Source organism: Manacus vitellinus, unplaced genomic scaffold, assembly GCF_001715985.3.
Source record: "Manacus vitellinus isolate BGI_N305 unplaced genomic scaffold, ASM171598v3 scaffold_0_pilon, whole genome shotgun sequence".
Lineage (NCBI taxonomy): Eukaryota > Metazoa > Chordata > Aves > Passeriformes > Pipridae > Manacus > Manacus vitellinus.
Genome location: NW_021938789.1, coordinates 44307623 through 44328151, shown reverse-complemented (window position 1 = coordinate 44328151; position 20529 = coordinate 44307623). Strand labels below are relative to the sequence as shown.

Genomic DNA, 20529 nt, shown 5'->3' with positions numbered 1-20529 from the left:
TTTCTTCTTACTCTCCTACCCAACTACCTCCCTCTCTGTCCATTTTCACCCAGGGTGGTTGGGTGCATAAATGTATCTGTACAGCTGAGATAATAAATATGATCAGGGATTTCCCCTTCAAAAATAGAATTTATTAGAAGTCCTCAAATTTTAAATAACTGATTTTTCTAATTTTAAAATAATTAAGCTTGCAAAAAATGTAAAGACTTTTTTTTCCTGGAAAAACCTGGAAGATATATTACATGCAGCTGGGAGGATCCACCTCTACATAACAAAAGGAAGGGTAGTTGGAAGTTCACAAGGGGATTGTGTCCTCAATCTTAACCATCACTCCTTCCTAATAGGCAGCTTTGTCTGGCTTCAGCGATATTATTTCCTTGGGAGAAAGGAGAATACTGCTTAAACAAAAAAATATGTTTTTTTAAGAAATTAAGAGTTACATACAATTTTAACTTCTCCAAACTAAACCCTGCTCAAACAAGGGTAAGAACTGGTGACTGCTAAGTTTGAACTTAAGCTGCAAAACTTCCACAGGAAAATAATTGCTTTGTTCTATACCCTCTATACCCTTTAACAGACTCTTAGGATGATCCTGAAAAAACACTTTTCTGGAAAGCATTTCTAAAGGATGGACAGAAATATGTTCAGGGTTTGTAAAGTTGCCCAAGAGACAGAGCAGAGCCATACTTCTTATTCTGACATGTCCAGATGAGGAAAACAAAACAAGACTGGTAGTTGGTGCTTTTCAGCAGACTGTCACAAAAACTTACCCAAGGAAGCCCATGAAGGTGCCTGCCAAATGTCATTGAGTTGCCAGTACAGAGCTCCCATTGTGTGTCCTTCTCCCCTGATTATTTCACTTTGACTAGCACGATAGAATTCAGTTTCTGTTTTTGTACACTGAGCCTGCATCACCTTGATCAACAAACACATAAAAAATATTTTTGGTATATTGTATTCTACTTTCTTTCAAAATGTGTGAATATATTAACATACAACACAGACTTCACAGCAGTAGCATATAACTTTAAACCCCCAAGAGCTGCCAAATGTCGTTAGGCTGCACTACCTCCAGTACACATTCCCTTGATGTCTAAACCCCTATGAACTGAACTCACAACACACATTCACACTATAAAGCCAAAACTGCACCAAAAGGGCAGCCTTTCTCCATCTGAACTCCCATTTCTTTTCTCCTTCCTCACCTCTTCTAAAAAACACTTTTCAGAATTGTTCACTGGCCAAGTTGTCAACAGATGCTAAACAGCCTGTTATGTTCTTCACGAAGCACATTACTAGGTTGGGGAAGTATTAAAAGAAATTCTTAAAATAAAGTTAAAAATCTTTAGGACAGCTCAAAAGCTAAAGATATCCACTTGAGCCAAGTTATTGTCGTTACCCTTTTTGCTAGCTTTATTTTGGTATTCTTCAATGGTTTCATCTGTTAGGAAGGCCCTGACAGACTTAACCCTGGAGAAACTCTCATAGCTTTTTGAGTCTGGACCCCACTGTGCAAGTTTTACCCCTGTTTTCAGTTTCACAGCATCATCTATCCTTGTTCTCTTGTCAAGAGTGCCTAAAATTCTCAAGCTGTTTTGTTTTTATATAAAACTTGCTGACAGCACTCTCAAACATTAAAAACTTAGTGTGCAGTTATTTCCATCAAGAGTGTTTCTGAATTTCCTGAAACACAACAAAAATTAACAGCACTTAACTTGCCTAATAGCATCAAAAAGTTACTTAACGTTTTTTAAAACTTGCACAGAAATCACAAATAAAAAAACAAGCATAAGGTAAAACTACTAGGGATGAAGGACAAAATATAAGCTCCTGATTTGAAAAAAAGCCCAAATTATATTCTCTAAAATATCATTATCTAAGCATGTAACAAAATAAAAGCTACTAATAATCTAATTCATAAAGAACTACATTCCCTAGAAAAAAATCTTGTTTTGAAAGCATGTGTGTTCCATGTGGCAAAAATCAAAGCAATAAGCCTACAGGGGCCACATGAAGAGCAAAACACACCCACCCTGGAACAGGAAGTAACATGTAGCACTGGGAATAATCTCATATCATGGAAACCTAGCACATCCCTGCATCCTCCACCAGCTTCATGAGTGAGCCCAGCTGGGGACAGGGACCAAGGTAGCACACACTGCCAGACTTTATCCCAGTTGAGCCAGTTCCTGGGTAGTTCCCTGAGAAGTATTCCAACCCTTCTATGATAAAAATAGGAGTCTCTCTCCAATACACGAGAGAGAAGCTATTTCCAAATTAAAACGGACTCTCAAATGCTTCAGTACAGAAACTTTCTGTATGACTGAGCATTACCTAACAGAACAGGCCAAGCTCTAACTGCTGACAGAATCTAATGGAACAAGTACTGGCAGCTACCTACACAGAAGATGTGACTGTTACCTGAGTGAGGTAAATTGTATCTTTGAACCTCTTTACAGGATCTGTGCCCTGCGGAAGCTTGAAATGATACCAAACTTCTTGAAGCATCTGAACATTGCCACTGTCGTGATGTTGCCGATGGAGAGAAAAATTGCTTAGGTAGGACCAGTCTTCAGTAGAAGAAACCTTTTAAAAAACACAAAAGTAAGGTATCAGAATGAAAAGGTAAAATGTACATTTAATGACCGTCAGGATACCAAGGAAAGGATACCTGTTACAGCCTGCTGATCATGCAAAACCTTAAAATTGGTAGTAGATTTCTACAGTGCCTCATGCAGTCATGCAAGGATTTTTAATCAGTAACACCCTTTGCTTAACACTCCTTGTACAAACAGATGAAAACAGACAATACTGTTGCAGCCAGTGGCTTTTGGCTCAATGGCATTTAACTTATTTGTCCTAAGGTTCGGTTTGGCCAAGGGATCTCAGAGTTTTGCTTGCACTTACAGTAAATCAGAAACACCCTACATTAACATGGAAGAACGTACCCTAGTCAAGCACATTTACACAAAAAAGTTACAGAAGTCAGTAGGGCTATAAATTCTAATAACATGTATATATATTTTCAAAACCTGACTCGGAAAACGTATGATCATAAACCAGCTTTTTTCAGCTAAGGACAACAATGCAGCATAATTCATACAGTTATTACTGCCAAACTTTCATTGTAATTATAATTTCTATAGAATCTTTTTATTTAAATTTGTTCCTTTTTAGACTGGATTGAATAATTGTCACTGTTATTAATATGGATGAATGTTCTGATTATGCTTCAGACAATATATTTTGCCCAGTAAATTTAAAAGAACATTCTGAACTCCTTTTGGTTGCATGCATGAGCATCAACATGAAACTCATCTCTCCCTAGATAAATGGACAAACAGCACAATATGTCTCTGCTCCAATTGGATAAATAAGATAGAACATAAAATATCTAAATTCAACAGGAGACATAAACAAATCCTCTTATGTGCGATACACCAAGAAGTGAATTATTTATGTGAAAGAAATTGCTAAAATTTACAAAAATCAAAACACTTTAAAATCCATCACAATTCGGCTTTTGTCATATTTCTTCTCTTTCTTAATGAACACATGTCCTTAGACACTACAAGAGGAAACATGTTAGGCAATCATTACTAAGCTATACATTAAGTAGAATTACTATTAAAACTAACAGTCTCATAATAGTCTCTTGCCTAAACTAGGTTCCCCTTGCAACATCAAGAATACTGAGGAGGAAACAGTACAGTTTCATCCCCTCCCTCCACACCATCACACACCTCTATCCCTCCTGTGCCATACTACACCTAATAATACATTATCCAAGCTACAGTTTGGATGCTGCAATTTGTTGGAAAGAGACTCGTTGCCCTCACTGAATGAGAGTGGAGGAGTCAGTAAGGTGTGGAAGCCCAGTCTTACCTTTTCGATTGTACTGAAGGAAGGCCAGGATTGAAATCCATATTCTGAAGCAAAACGAGTTTTAGGATACATTGTCCAGTTCCAGCAGTCCTTGTTGTAGTCATAAAAGTGAGTGTCACCATAATGGGTATCATAAGGATTCTGGGAGACCCAACCTTCTTTAACTGACTCCAAGCCATTGGTGGGACTGGATGCAATAAAAGGACGACTCCTATCTTCCTGGGATTTTAAAAAAAAAAACACAACAAAACAAAACCACAACACCCTCACAGAGTGATTGGCTTTTATCATCTATATACATGGACCATATTTTGAAAAGGCGGGGCAGGGAAAACATGCCTTTTCCAAATTTTTGAGTCACCACCTAGGAAACATTCCCTTTTATGTCCTAGCATTCATCATCTTTACTTGCTTAATTAGCTTCTTACTTATGTTATTGGAGGACAGCTGGGCATGATATTGCTTGCTCCACTGTTCTGAGGGATTCTCTCCTCACATCAAGAGATTTTCTATCTTTATATGCTTCTAAATTCTTAATGAAGGCTATTTAAAGTGTGCTTTGTGACTTCTTCAGGGAAAATTATTACTTTTGCAGTGTTTTTGCAGGAACAAGGCCATGATTTTCTCCTTTCTCATTAAACAGTCACCTAAATTTAGTCCTAACAAATCCAAGGTGTTCTGCTTCTAATGCTTAGATGGTATCATTACAGGTTATTGTCATTTTACCTGGCTCTGCATGTTAAGATAGATGAGACTACAAGAAGGGTTACATTTCAAATTGTTCAGATCTGCCTTTATTTATAGCCTCAGTAGACTTACAATACTAAATCTTTTAACAGTACCCTACAAAGTACTGAAGGAATCCTTTTGCAGGTCTAATTCATTTAGCACCCTACCTGCAGTAAGATAGAGGCCTGAGCTGGTTACCAGTCACAAGTTACAGCAATTGGCTCCAACACAGCAACACACTCAGACATGTGCTTCATATATTAAGAAATAGTTCTGTTCCCCCACACTTTTTTTTTTAAATGAGTAATTAATAATTAACTGAAACAAGTTACTACAGGATATCCTGAAATCCCTGAAGTCTTTAGCTCAAGGTTAGCAGTCTTCTTAAACTATACAGTCCAGTATCGCTAGTAATTACAGGTTTCCTCAGCTGGCTTGTATTATAGAGGACCTGAAGTTATTTCACCGCATGGTTCCTTCTGGCACTGAAAATAGTTATTCTACGGATTTAAAATAAAAGAGAGTCCATATGGGATGGCAATGCTGCACAAGTAAACTGTAACTAAAACCCAGTATCAAGTCAGAACACCTCACTTTGCTGCACATGCATTGGCCATCTAACTCATGTAGCTAATCACAGAAACAGCACAGCATACCTCTACAAATAGCTCAGTATAGAAATCTAGAATCAACACATTAAGCAGGAATATAAGACACTGTTACCATTTAGAATGAAAAACTGCCCTCAAAGCAGGATCCTTTTCAGCAGGTTCTTCCAAACCTGGTTTCATTTTTGTTGCTTCCTCGAATCTTTTCCTGTAGAAAGATGTTCTAAATTCTCAGAGTACAACTACACTGACAATGCCAGTAGCCTCCAACGACAAGCAATAATACTGCTGTCACTGAGTGTCTGTCTTAGCAAAGGGAAATGTCAGGTCACGAGCCTTATAATATTAAATGCATCTCATCGTGAATAGGACAGAAATTAGACTAAAATTATCATACCCTGCAGTCAGTAAGATCATACTGGGATAAGTAGGTAGGAAAAGGCCACTAGCATTTTTAGGTAAATAAAAACTCATACTCTTGTTGAAGCAGAAAGTTCTAACTGGACAAAATTCTTAGAGCATTTTGTCTCTTAGCTAACAGGAAAATTTACAATTCCCTACGGTTCAAGAATTGTTTGTCAATCCCTATACAATTATGTGACATTGATCTGGGACTTTTCAATCGATTTCACTCTACATACACACAAAAGAGTTAGGTAAAAGTAGATTCCATTAACTAATAAAGAACTGCAATACTTCTAGGAGGAGAAATAAAACTAGAAAAGCTGTGCAAAATGGGTAGTACCAAACTGCAGTAGACTTTACAGATTCCACGTGTTTGTGGAATGCATGCTCACAGTTTTAGTTCTACCTCAAAGTATTTTCTTTTGCCTTCATGTACTGTAGAATACCACTATTCTGTTCTTTCAAAAACACACAATATAATGAGGACATCAGCATGAGGACAATGTTTAACATCACTTTGGCTTAACCTGCTTAAGCCAAAAAACTTCAGTCAAATACTGGAAGAGTACACTGAAAAAATGACATCTTTATGGATTTCTTCAACTGCTATTAAAAGACCAGAGGGTTGTTAGATGCTTCTTATAGTATCCTTCAGCAAAATCAGCAAAAAGGAAACCTGATCATCTAGATTAATTAATTAATGGGCAAGTTGATTTGTGTCCACTGGCAGTGAAGGCATTTGTGGACGTATTAAAAGTCAGAAGGAAAAAAGAAGCAAGATCCACTACATTTTCAGGTCTTCCTTTACATATCACAAAATGCTAAAGGCGTAAGTAATTTTTTGGATTGTTTTACTCTGAGAATAACCCTTAAGTTTAGAGAGCTGTTTAGAAGAGCTTGGAAAAAAAATTTCTCAATAAGGTGCTGGGTTTAATTTCTCAAAAGGAGTAAAAAAGAAAATCCCAACTTAAAATCATTTGCCAAGGCATATTCCCCTACAGTTTCTTGAGATCACTTACATTAAGAACTATCTCTCGTATGTTCTTCACATAAAGCATCAGGTAGTCTCTGATATATCTCTCTCTTTCGGTATGAGGTATGGAGAACCAGTTGCTTGAAATTGCTGCTTCATTTTCATTGTTACCACTCCATAGAATAATTGATGGATGAGATTTTAAACGTCGCACCTGAAATACAATTTACAGTTTCAAGAGTCAAGCAAAATTACTTATCTTAAAATTTTTTTTTTTTAAAAATCACTTTGTTACTACTTGAATTACAAGTTCACACGCATATTACATATACTTAGCCTACAATTCCCATTTTTAGCTGCACTGTTCACCATTCCCTCAGCTTGCCACTAGGCTCAAACTTTTGTAACATACACTTTCAGAAAGGCAAACTTCTAACATGCTGACATATATCTACCATATGCACATGTGTACCTCCATCCTCATCTACTTAGACACATGTGAAGTGCAGTCTGCTTGACTGACTGCTCCTGCAAGTAGTAGAAGATTTACCAAGGTTATGTTTTATGTATATACTGCTACATAAAGGTACACTAATAAACACTTCCAAAAAACCACTTCTGAAAAGCTAATTTATACAGTTGGTCAATCAAAAATAGATAATGGGAAATAGAACTTTGACACATGGACAAAATACCTGATGAAGAACTTCTGCTGTTACAGATGCTAAATAATTCTGGTCAGTTGGATAAAGCGCACAGGCAAACATAAAATCCTGCCAAATCTACAGGGAAAAGAAAAGATTAAAAAAAATCCATTAGCAAATTATTTTATATAATTGAAAAATATACGCTTATTGGGATGCACAATTCTGTTCAGATAGAAGTTATTTATTTTAAAAAATTAAACTTAAATGTTTTATTTGTTATTCTTGGAAAGCACCACCAAGACAGTCATGTCCTCCTTGAGGTTCAGTATGTGCACACTCCACTGTGGTTGTCCTCAATATCAGAGGAATCAGATCCTGACAGCCTACACTGAGGAGTGCAATACTGCTCAGCAAGTGGAGTTCAGTGAGTTTCAAAAGAATAATTAGAAACATGAACATGGGGCAACTTGCAGCTGAACAGAACAATTCTGTATTACTACTTTGCAGGTGTAACACCAAATCCCCATTACTTAATGAGAAGAGACAGTAATTCTTCCAGCGTGGTATTGCGCACACTTAATCGATGTCAAAGTGTACTCATTAAGAAAACACTTCCATACAAAATGATCCCAAAAAATAGCAAATCTTACACAGTAAGAGGGGCAGAAACAAACTAGATCCTCTAAAAACACAGTGATTTTTCTCTTCAAAGAACAATCAAGTAGATATCATTGAGAACAACAAGCCTTTCAATTCAACAACAATAAACTCCATAAACTCTCCAACCTTGAAGGAGAAGAATTACAAAAAAAGAGGAAGGAAAGAAGCCCAATGAGATGGTTAAGATTTTTTGTTTACCTGTTCTGTTTATTAAACTGCTGTAACTTTGAGACTCCTGCTAGTCTATCTCAAATGTTAATGGAAAGGCCTCTACAAGGAGCACATTAACCCAAAGGAGTCTGTAGGAGACTATACTTTTCTGAACACCATACTATACAGAGAGAGACAGACCAGTTCCTCATGTAATTGCATTTTGATTGGAGTGAGAACATGCTTTTCCATGGCTCTTTTCAGCATACATTCCCTAAAAAACCTGAAGATAGGGCACAAGACAGTGGGGGGTAATGGATCTATTAGTAACTGTTAAAATCCTAACACTGTACACAAAAGCAAAGCTATTGCCGAAGAGTCACTCATAATCCTTTAGTGACTGACTGCGTGGAGTCAAAACTCTCTATTGAAAGAAACTTTCTCTCACTATTTCCCTCAGTGAGCTATCACTGGTTTTCCTTAAGCACAGTTTGACACCAAGGCACTTTAAAGCCTTCGCAAGACCTCAGAAGAAACAAAACCAAAAACCTCCATCACCACCCCCTCCAGAATAAGGATCTGATTTTCTGCATCTACTTGCTATTTTGGCTGTTAAATAGGATCTAAATCTTGTATTGAGCACTGTATAAGCACAGATCTAAGTGGCCTACTTAAGGTGCCTAGTGTAAAAAATGAAAGAACTGTAAGTCCTCAGAAGCCTTGAAAATCAGGACACTCATTCAGATGACTAAAATAGATGTAACTTTTTTTTTCCCCCAAGCACGTATGGAAGGCAGCAAAGTATGAATTCTGTTTCCCTGCTTTTTATGCTGCAGAGCAACACCAAACACATTTGCCAGGATTTTTAATAACAGATGCAATTTGGTCTTCATTCATCTAGTTGCTATTTCATCAAAACTTATTAATACGTGTCTCCAAGCCCATATAATTGAAGGTACTCGTCTAGTGATTGCAATAGGTGTTCCCCTTACTGCTACATTTATAGTCAAATGTAGCTTGTTCAAAATGGCCCTCTGGATGAAGCCTTCCATGTTTGACTTTGGGACAAATGAAAAGTTGGAACCAAAAAAACCCACACCTTTTCAGCAATTGCTATAAAGGAAAAAATAGTTTTAAAAGAAATAAAATCCATTTCCACAACTGAGAAAAGCATGGTTAACTTCTACAGACTTCTGTAAAGTCTCCAAAATATCACTTCTAGATTCAATAGACAGCCTTTTTAATCAGAAACCATTCAAATTAAAAAGAAATTAAAAAACCCAACCAGTCAACCAAACAAAAAAACAGGTTGATCTAACTTTTCAGGTTGATACTTTACAATATCCTTTGGAAAGATGGTTAGAATGCATGTATTAATTCTCTTATTTTTGTTCATTTAAAACGAATTTTCATTTACAAGTTCTTGTCAGTTTTTAAATAAGTGTTCTGCATTTATTGCTTTTACCATTATTCCTATTTCATCACAAATATCGTAAAATTCATCTTGTTCATATACTCCTCCTCCCCAAACCCGAAGTGCATTCATGTTAGCATCTGCTGCAGACTTCAAGAGTAGCCTTAATCTGTAAAATACAAGTTTTGTGAAACTGTATCACTTAGGGGTTTCTAAGGTTATACAAACAAACAAAGAAACAAATACCCCTACCAAAAAAACAAACAAAAAAGTCAAACAAAATCACAAAATCTAAATCATTAGCAGGCAAACTAAGACTTAAAACTTTGACAGAAATTATCAAAATACTCTGGTTTCTAAGCCTGCATGCCTTGACAGAGCTCTCAAAAAGTAATTTTTTGTGCAGAAAAAGTTGCTTGTTCCTGTTAATACTTAGGGAATAGATGGAGTGACACATGTGAGCGCTTTTACAAAAGTTTTGGCATGACTAGATTTAGAAATACACTATTTTATTAATCATATTGTTCATTTTCTTCTTAGATATTACTTGCTTTGTATGTCAATCACTTGAATTCATATTCTCTTTTAAACACAATCAGAAACGTATATGCTCTTTGTGAGTTCCACAATGCATAGTGAGAACAGTGGAATGAGAGGGTGAGGAGAAAGACTGAGACCCTGAATCTCATTTCAAGGGTTTCAGGCTCCAGACATTTGTCCTTAAATCATACTGGCAGCCTCTAAATTGCATATGAATGCACACTGCAGCATGCTCTGTTGTCCTGATTCCCCAACTACCCAGAGGAAAGTTTAGTCAAAGTACAGTATAGTCTCCATAAAAATACCCAAAAGGCCAGTAACCTATGAACTACAAAAAAATCACCTTCCCATCAGTAATCTCTCTTACATGTCTTGACACTCCAATCTATTCATGTTAATAAAGTCCTAATTCTGAAGCCTCCAACCCCCAATAATTAGTGTACTACCTTGAAAGCAGTTCCACCCACTAAAGCCAACCTTTCATAAAGGGTGTATAGAGAATCAGGAGGAGGAAAACATGATCCTTTGTCCTTAGAGGACATCAAATGTGGCTTACGTGTCATAGGTCACCCTGTCCTGGAAAGAATCTGCAGGAATCCAGTTCGAGCCCTTCAGAAAAATGGGTCGGCCATTGATTCTGAAGTAGAAACTCAGACCTGGTGAGCCAGGAATAGGCTCCTGAACAAGTTCTACTGTCCGAAAATAAGCCTGTGAAGACATGAAACTTAGATTTAAAGCTGACAAAAATGAATTAAAACAAAATTAATACAGAAAACCATTACAAAAATAATTGAACTGAACACTAAAAGCATAGAATTTGTCAAGGAGTCAAAAGACATGGTCTTATCTCTAAACTCCTACTTGCTTAAAACACACTGTAGCAGGACTGAAAATAATTCTTCCAATAAACCTGTTCACTTTTTAAAGTTATTATCATATTAAGAGAGAGAGAAAGCATGAGCAAATGACTGTGCATATGCACACATGTATGTAAGCAAGAGACAGATGCAGGTTTGCTTGCTGCAGAATTCAGTTAAAATTCCAGTTGATGACCAGTGGGAGGAATACAGTGGTTGCACTAGATCAGAGACACCATTTAATCTGCAGTATGCTCCTCACAGAAGGATGATCCAGCAGCTCAGTTGTAAGTCTAAACGCCTATCTTCAGGTTCACCTAGTAAAAGCAAAATCTTACTCTTTTACTGCCCTGAAATGATACCTTTTTAATAGGTGTAGCAATTAAAAAGATATGCATGCAAACACAATCACAGTTTCCAAGTGAAGGGCCCTCTGGCCTTCACAGCTGCTTTTGAACAGCAAGGTCAGCAATATGGTTTCAGAGAGACCAGTTCAGCTAAATAACCACTAACTTCATGTAAGGTATTAAAGAGCATTCCAGATAAAAGCACATCTCAAGCAGAAGCCAAACTTTTACAGCTGCTCCTTCAGCCTAATATATGACACTGTGTACTGTAGATAGATGCTGAAACAAGAAAATATTCCTTCTTCCCATTGCAGGTGGAATAAAAGTTCTTAGGAAATCACTCCATATTTTTTCTGGGACTTTACTTCAGTCAAAGACTTTACTTCAGCTACAATGCTGCTCTAAGGGGTATCCTGATTGCACTGACATAAACAGTCAATTCTACAGTCATGAGAGAGCACTTGGTTCACTGCAATAGTACTTTGCTCTGTCCCCTTATTTGTACAGGTGGCTTCCCCATCTGCCATGGAGCAGATGAAGAGCAGCTGCCATGCTTGCTTCTGTGCACCTGCAAAGTGTTACAGAAAATATCTTGTTCAGGGAGGCTTGAAATTTCTTTTTTTCCTGCATCCTTGTTCCAGTTCAACTTACCCAAGCCAGAAAGAAAACTCTTTTTCTTCATTGTACCTGTTGCTCTTTTGGGACAAATGAAAAGTTTGAACCAAAAAAACCCACACCTTTTCAGCAATTGCTATAAAGGAAAAAATAGTTTTAAAAGAAATAAAATCCATTTCCACAACTGAGAAAAGCCTCCTATTAGGGAGATAACTGGGAAATTATATAAAGTAAATAAAGTGGAGAAAAGCCAATAGCGAATTTCAGCCAACTCACACCAAGCAACAGGTTTGGGTCAGGAAGGCAAGAACCTCATTTTTTCTAGACTACCCCTAAGATAGCAACCACTCCTCCCTCAGATGACTATTTGCTTTACCTTTTCAAAAGGTCAGCTAGTAAAGTACAGCCTGTTCCCTCTCTGCCACAAGCTGAAGTTGAGGTAAGTATCTGTCAGTAAATCAGACTAAAATTAACTTAGTTAAGTGCAAGGGACATACCCGTCTTTAAGACGAAACTTATTTCTTTATTTCACAGATGAAAATTACTAATCCCACTATGAGACTGCATTTTCTAAACTTTCATTTTATCAAAAAATCACACATATAGACAGAAAACTATTTCCAGAGGTAGGGAAGTAAAAGAAAATTACCACTTATTTGCTTCCCCTTTGGTGCTTCGAAGTCAACTGAACAATTATTAACCAAACATCTGGACAGAGACAATGTATATGACAAACCAGATGCATGAGTGGAGGCTGCAGAACACTGACCTCAAACTGAACCCCTCTGCATTATGGTAGAGACCAAAAGATAGCAACTGAATGAATAAAAAAAATGGGATTGGCCCAAGTCCTGCAGTTTTACAGTGTTGCCCAGGGACAACAGTGCATTCTCGGCAAGTGGGACTCGGCATCCATATCACTAAAGAAACTCCCAGCTAGAGAAAAACTACAAAGTCAGGCCACTGAGAACATTTCAGATTCCCATTCCAATATCTCTGTGCACATATGTGCACTGAGGACAGTGTGACCTCCCTTTTTTCTGCTGCAATCCCATTGCTAAATGGGTTGGTTGAATATAGGTCAAAATGATGAACTTAGCTTTAGGACAAGAGTCGTACATCCAATCCTAGAATTTTGCAGACTTATTTTAACATGAGAAGTTGAATTAAAAAAAATAACCATTACAAAAATTACCTTCCTCAGTGAATTCAGTTACTTGGAGAAAAACTCAGTCTCTATTATGGCTCTTTTTTACGGCACAAAGTGGAATGGGATTTACAGTTGGGGCTCCCAAAGTATTTGGGACATCCTCTTCATTGATGTCATCAGGCAGGTTGTGACTGTCTCAGAGTGCATTTGTAATGGAGTATTTATATTACTAACAGAAGTAATGTGATATCACTTTATTCATGTTCAAGTGGAACTGGTCGAATCCGAGGCAACCTAAGAGGCTGAAACACTCAGCCAGGACCACCCATACAGCAAGAGGAAAAGCTCCTTAGCCTCAGCTCACATTCCCAGACTTCCAAGGTTCAGTGCCTTTGTGTTTCCAACTCCATTGCTCCCCAGGGGCCCATCTGGTAACACAGCCCATCTTCCTGTTCCTACAGCAGCTTCCTTCTGCCTCGTGGGGTAAAAGAAGGGCAAGGGGAGACAACTAGCATCTGGTATGCTTAGTTACATGCCTTTCTGGCTACCAAAACCTTGGCCACCTTGAAATCTGTCTGATAGAGCTTGCTGCCTGAGGGCTGAACATTTCTCTCAGTCTTGGAGCACACTGAAGAGGCTCTCTAGCCGCCACAGATCAGTCAGCTGGTTCTGTGCATAATTAAGAAAGAGATACCTGTCTTTTTAAGTCACATACAAAGGCTTTGTACACAGCTAAGTGACCTGTGGATCACATTTGGCATTCCCAGATTTAGCAGTAGGAAAAGTAATAAGGATGAAGATGCCTAGAGCTGAAATAAGATCACAGAATGCCCCAGTGACCTAACAAATTAGCATGCAGCATGAAAGCGGTGTGAAAACTACAAAGCCAAAAGGAAAGACTTCTGCAAGTCATACTAAAAGGCCTGGGGGGAAAAGAGGGTGTAAAGGGATGGAGGGAAAGACAGCTAGAGGCTGAGATCTTTCAAGTACTAAAATAGCCTAATGAAACAAAAAACTCATAGTACAGTGCTAAAGAAATAAGCATACTGAAAGATGGGGAAACAGAACTGAAAAGCAAACAAATGCCTCATGAGGCAATGAAAGAGGTAATAAATTCCTTGATGTAGGCATGGCAAGCAATTTATCAATAGCAAATAGGACTGGATAGACCCTCACTCAAGACAATCAGTTTCACTCTGAGGTAACTTCTGGCTATGACTTTGTTTCACATTATCCTGAGAAACAAACTCTAAACCAAAACATTGAAATGGAAAACCAAAACCAAAACCAATCCCATCTTGGATATTGGCTTTCTTCTGTTTTGGTTTTCTGCTACTCTGAACAGGAATGAGTAAGTACTTCCCTCAGCCAAAGAAGTTCCCAGCACAGCTGGTTAGAGCTCTATAGAGCTCCTGAAAGTACATACTGGAAGACCACCCAGAAATATTCCTGAAGGATTAGTTAATGTTTTGAAGACTACTCTAACATGTCAGAATCCAGAGAGTAGTTCAAGTTAAGAGTAGCCAAATCTGACATAAGATCAAGCTGTGTTTTCTCACATGTACAATTCTCATCCTTCGGTTTTTGCCTGTCCAAAGGAAAGTAGATGCTCATATGGAGCCAAACCACTTGTGAAACGTCTCACCAATAATTTTTTTTCTTAAAAAAAAAAGGGTGGGAGTGGGTAATGTATTTCACCTGAATACAGTCTGTACTAGATAGACAACAGAACCGATAACAGAACAACTTTCAGGAACATTAATCCCTGTTTGTATCTCCTGAACTACTCAAAGTTCTTGTTAAGCCATATGAGTGTTGCTATTTAGTCCTGCTGACATAAGAGAAAATTGTGCTAGAACATGAAAAAACTGCATACTGAGCCTTTTTCCACTCATACAGCTCTGGGTGGGGGCGATGGTGTGCTGGTGCGCCTGTCAGAATCCAAGACAGAGATTCACAAAATACATGAAGGAAGACTAAACGTAACAATATAAAGCTTTAAAGGCTGGTTGATTTATAATGCCCACTGTGTGGTGCATTTGCTTTCTTTCCCCCTCTTTCCCCTTAAGGAGAAAAAAAGAACAGGCTTCTGAATATCTTTTAAAGACCTTGAAGTCCCTAAGATCACATGCCACAGAGCTCTATGAAATATTCTGACACAACCACACAAATGGAACTGATTAGCTTTCCTGTCATTGTGCATTTTTCACACAGTAACAACAGAATTTTCCTTTTTATAGGCTTTATAGCTGTATTTCCTATAACTAGTTTTTCCAAGCATAATATAATGCGTTTACTTGGTGTGGGTTTTTTAATTGTTTCAAAATTAAATCACTAATAATAGCAAAGAATTATTATTATGACTTCATAATCAAACTAAGGGCTAGTCCTATAATGACTAGGACTCCAGAAGCTATTGCTTTTTCATAGGGTTTTTTCACATGAACAAATGTTATGGCAAATAACAGTTTTAGATGCCTGGTGACCAGATTAATTTTTAGTGAAGCAATATACATCAGAATCACCTAATAAATGGATAAATTTACTTGGTTATTTCCACATATTGATGGCATAAGGAGCCCAACCTAATCTCTATGATTCTTCTTTTTAAGGGACAAGTGGAAATTACCTCTCTAGGGTTCTTAGCAAAACCAAACAGATAATTAAACAGCCAGTGTGTTACAGGAACCTGAAGCACATCTATCAACATTCTAATAAATGAATGTATGTTAAGCTTTTAGGAGTGTGTCTATCGCATAACATTTTTAAAAACTGAATTAACAAGAAAAATCTCAGTAATAAACCTTCACATAATCTATAGAAATCTAAAACGATTTTTCAAAGCCAGCAGCACAGTATATTAAGTATATCTCTTTTCTGAGATTTCCATCTAACTGTAAGCCATCTTCCAGTCTCAATACAAGTAAGCATCCATACAAGCTAAGACTACCAGAAAACAGGTAACCATACGTTGTGACATGAAAAAAAATCTTATTTCTCATTAGCATTTTCACATGCATATTACAATCCAATAAAATATTAAAGAGCTCTAGATACCTGCTGTGCAGAGTGGATGTCCTAGCAGCAACAGTGCAATGCCAGATGTAATTAAGCAGAAGGGCTCACCTTTGAAAATTTCTCAATCTGGTATCCTGCCTCCATGATAAAAGTTGTTTTCATGTTGTATCCAGTTTGCTTTCCATGTCCATTTGGCCACCAAGCCTCTACTACAGAAGTCTTGAACAGACAAGAGAGAAAGTCAGAGTAACATGTATAAAAAGAGGCACAAGATGCACCTGTGGGCTCAGATGTCTTTGAGTGAATTACCACAAGTGTAATGAGCTTTTGTGCTTCAGCTGTGGTAGGCTAATTGGGATTTCATCAGCTGCAGCTCTGAGGTGAAAACCATTTAGAGAGAAGCATGATTTCTTCCACTGAAGTCCAGGCTGCCACTTCATCTTGTGTCCACAACAGGCCATGAGCACACATACACATGCATGCACACACCTAGCTGCTACCTGTCAGTTGAGGCACAGTGACAGACTACTCCTCCAAGCCCCAAATATCTGTGTCAGGAGCAGACATAGTTCACTAGCCTCTGAATCATGCACCTCCTCTCACCAACAGCTTTTAACTATCACATGCAACATTCTATAAACAGTGGGGACACTTTTGAACTGCTACTACGGTAATATGTGACTACATTGACTGCTTCACTTACGTCAAGCTTTTCAGACAAATTCTAAGTTTCATTCTTTCTTTTCGGTGTTTTCTGCTTTTTCTCTAAGCTTCCTAATCACATCATTAGTACTCCATAATTTTTACAAACATAAAACACTACCTCTAGAACGACAGAATGAGAACAACTTTCTCATTTTTCTAATCATGGAGTAATATTTATATCTTCATTCCAGCAGCCTGCTTCTGCTGCTCATCCTGTTGCCAGCATTTGCCAGTTGAGTGCACAACACAGAAATTGTGGAAAGAAAGCAATAACGCATGCAACCAAACAATGCAAGGAGTGCCTCATCTTTTCAAATAAATTGAGGCCAGAGAGCAGCCCAACAATATGTTTTGCTGTAGCCATACTTGGATGCAATCATAATGTATCTACCAACGTTTCAGCTTCCCTGATACAGAATTATCATAACTGCTTGTGCAGAAGTACTAATCTCTGTGTTGCACGGATACAAATGGAAGCACAGAATCAGCGTGTGCCTCAACAACAAGGGAGTGTTCGCAGCTGCCTGGAAGGACTGGAGTGTCTCATTGGCCACTAATGATGTCATCCCTATGCTCACCATTAGCTGATAAGCAAAACACTGTCATGTTGGCAACATAGCACTTTGTGTGGCAACTGCAGGAAGACTGATACACATCTACACTCAAACACCTACCGACTCTGCAACGTAATCTACAATATACTCTCAACTAGAAATTAATTTCTGGTGAGGTCTCAGTATTCAACATGCACCACACATATCTGTGTACAGACTAAGGGCTCTGTTAGCCTCATCGATACATGAGAACACATTTCAGGGCTTCTCGAAAATCAGCTGATGTGAATTCATGCAGCAAAGCCTTTTGTGCACAAAGAATAATGAAACGCTGCTGCCTCTGCTCTGAAGGAAGTGCTTCCTCACGAGCTTGCAGTTGCACTACATTAACAGATCTCTTCTGAGGCTGGTGGTGGGGCAATTAAATACACAAAAATAACATCTGAAGTTTCACTTTGCAGTTCCTGCTTAATGTAATCCATTAAAAGGCTAAGTAGAGACTAATGGTTGTTTTAAATGAAACCGGGTATTTGCAATTGCTCACATAACTTGCATATCGGACAACAGTAACAAAAATTGTATGTTTGTATGCTTTTGTGTCAAAATAAAACAAAGCACATAAGTATGCAAGTCACTGAGTGTGCACACTAGAACATAAACACCCTGCTTGCCTCTTAACATATGTTTTCTCTCCACTCAAAAAACTGACAAGTGAACTCAAGAATACACACATAAGGCAGTCAAACTGGGAAAACAAATGCAGAGTTACACAGCAATATATAAAACCAGAAGAGCCAGTAAAATACAAAAAGATTTGAAGGCTGACTCTCAACTGTTATTAACTGCCAGAATGGTCAAAAGCCCCAAATTCCTTCTCACAGCACATCACTCTCCCACAGATCTAACTGTCCCATAGCAGTGAAGCAGCTCCCATGGAGAACAGCCAGGGCTCCCACTCTGGCCACTGGGCTGAGCCTGGGCTGTTAGGTTCAGTTCTGCAGTAGGGAACTGCCCTCTGTGCAAGTTCATACCTCTTTGTGCCACACTGGGCTCACTGCCTAATTCAAGACACCTACCTACTCGTCAGCTAGAACAGACACAGTGATTTTCTTAATCTCCCAAGCCTTTACATCTTTCCTTAATTACACTTGTATGATAAAACTCAACAGTTTCTAAAAAAAACAAAAGAAACAAATTTTATAAAAGTTAAATAATGCTGGTGAATTAAGTCCACCACAAGACAGCTTCCCAGCGCCCTCTGAAGGCAAGCAAACCAATTCCTTCCTCTTTCAGCACTGAGGTGTGTACCAAATTCATCAATTTTTCAATTGACTTGTCTCTTCCTTAGAGCATCCTTCAATGGTCCAAAACTCCTCATGAGTTTTGCCTAGCTAAAGGACTACAAACCAGTGTAAGGAAGTACTACTCCACACAATTTTCAGCCAACATCACTGCCAGACAAGTTCTTTATAGGACTCTTTTATTTACCTGAAAGAGTGTCTACTGAGAGGTTTGAAGAATGTTTCCTCTCTCTCCTGGGAGAGCCGTGCATATTGTAGTATATTCTAATCCCAGTTGGTCCAGTAAACAACTGCATGTGAGACACCTGCTGCCAGTGAAGTGACACAGGCTATCCAAAGGTTATCTACCTAAATACCTCAAAATAGCCCCTTTAACAGTGGCCAGCGATGATGTGACTTTATTTTTAAGGCTTCATCATCTTTTTTACTTTGAGCTACACAGCTCCACAGAAAACAGTTTTTAGAAAGGAAAAGAACTGTTCTCCTATCCTGTAAGGGGTACAGAACTGTTGCTGAAAGTCAGGAACACAGCAAGGAATGGGAGGGAGGCCTAAAACTGGCATGGAGGCAGAAAGACACACTGGAAACCAGGGGAAACATTTTGCAGCTGGATAGCTTTTCACACACACCTCCTTACCTTGTTGATGTTTACAAGCAGCACAATGCTGCCTTCTCCAGGTTGAAGCTTCACAGTGAATGTTTGTTGCGTTTGCAATTTGGGAATGTTCACCACCACACGACCTGGAATTGGCTTGGAGCTGACTACCTCAAAAACAGACTCAATTTCAAGACACCACTGCTGCGTACTTTTTACTAAGTGAAGGGGAGAAAAATTTGAATTTAATAGTTATGTTTATATACTTAATAGTTAACATGAGCTCTCATCAAAGAAAAAATTCAAATACCTAAGATTAAATCTAACAATTTTCAGGCCATCTTTGAACCAGACCTACAAGGTTAATGCTTGTTTAGTGCATTTGACATCTGTGTTTACATTTGCCAACTTGGAAGAGAACGATGCCATATGATTTATGTTTCTTAACTCCTTTTTTTTTTTATTTGAAAGCCATCCAGGGTTTTTTTCAGTGTTCTGTACAAAACTCAGAAACCTTGACATCAGTCACTTCATTAGGAAGGATTTTTTTCCCACCAACTCCAATAGACATCATATTTGCTTTTAGTCAGCACTCATATGAACATGGTACTCTTTGGGAAAGATCGTAATCACAAGCCAGTACAATCACTTTTGTCAATGAAACAAAAACAGTATTAACAGAAAACAAGCTGAATTCATCCCAGAGTCACTAAACAAAATGAATGGAGTTATGCTGGGGATGAATTGGGCCCACTGTGTCTAGACTTGATGGGCTATATCTTTATGTCCCTTCTGCCACCAATGTGTGGTGGAGGAAACCAATTAATTACTTCCCTGAGATCTCTCTACAGTTACTCAGAGGGTTCTCTCCTTTACAGAACTTACTGAATAAGGCAAGACAGGATCAAGGGTACTCAAGCTTTATGTGTAAATTTCCCATTAACTTCCACAATTTAATTGTGTAGCTACAAACACAGTCTGGCTAATCCTATACTTCAAATATTACTGATTAACATATAAGCAAAACCAAATAAAACAGAAAACAAGGAAAACTAGAACTAAGATGTATTTTGTATACCCAAACTTCTAATCATGTTCTCTTTTCATTTATATACTCTAGCTCTCCTTCCTCCAGGAGAGAAAGAGAGCTCCCTCCAAAAGCAAAGAATTACATTCAGCCCTGGGGTGATTTTCACTGTCTTTTGTGGAATGAAGTTTATATTACATCCAGCATTAGCCAGGGAAGACCAATTTTCAGAAATGTTGAAAGGGTTAAAAAAACTCCACCCCACAAGGGTCTTCCATTACAGTGCATCTTGCCTGCCCTCCAAAGGCATATAGAAATTTAAGCCCATCCTTAACTGCATGAACTGTGG

General features: G+C 38.1%; 1 protein-coding gene across 1 annotated transcript in view; it reads right to left on the bottom strand.

The window, feature by feature from the left end:
• Positions 1-20529, bottom strand: part of MANBA (mannosidase beta) — a 61222-nt gene that overhangs the window by 25174 nt on the left and 15519 nt on the right. Inside the window, exons 6-14 of the mRNA XM_029963010.1 lie at positions 19196-19371; positions 16107-16217; positions 10568-10719; positions 9523-9640; positions 7296-7382; positions 6647-6814; positions 3886-4104; positions 2422-2586; positions 771-915 (exon numbers count right to left, since the gene is read on the bottom strand). Coding sequence (XP_029818870.1) covers positions 771-915; positions 2422-2586; positions 3886-4104; positions 6647-6814; positions 7296-7382; positions 9523-9640; positions 10568-10719; positions 16107-16217; positions 19196-19371 — 1341 coding nt within the window. The remainder of the gene's footprint in view (positions 1-770; positions 916-2421; positions 2587-3885; positions 4105-6646; positions 6815-7295; positions 7383-9522; positions 9641-10567; positions 10720-16106; positions 16218-19195; positions 19372-20529) is intronic.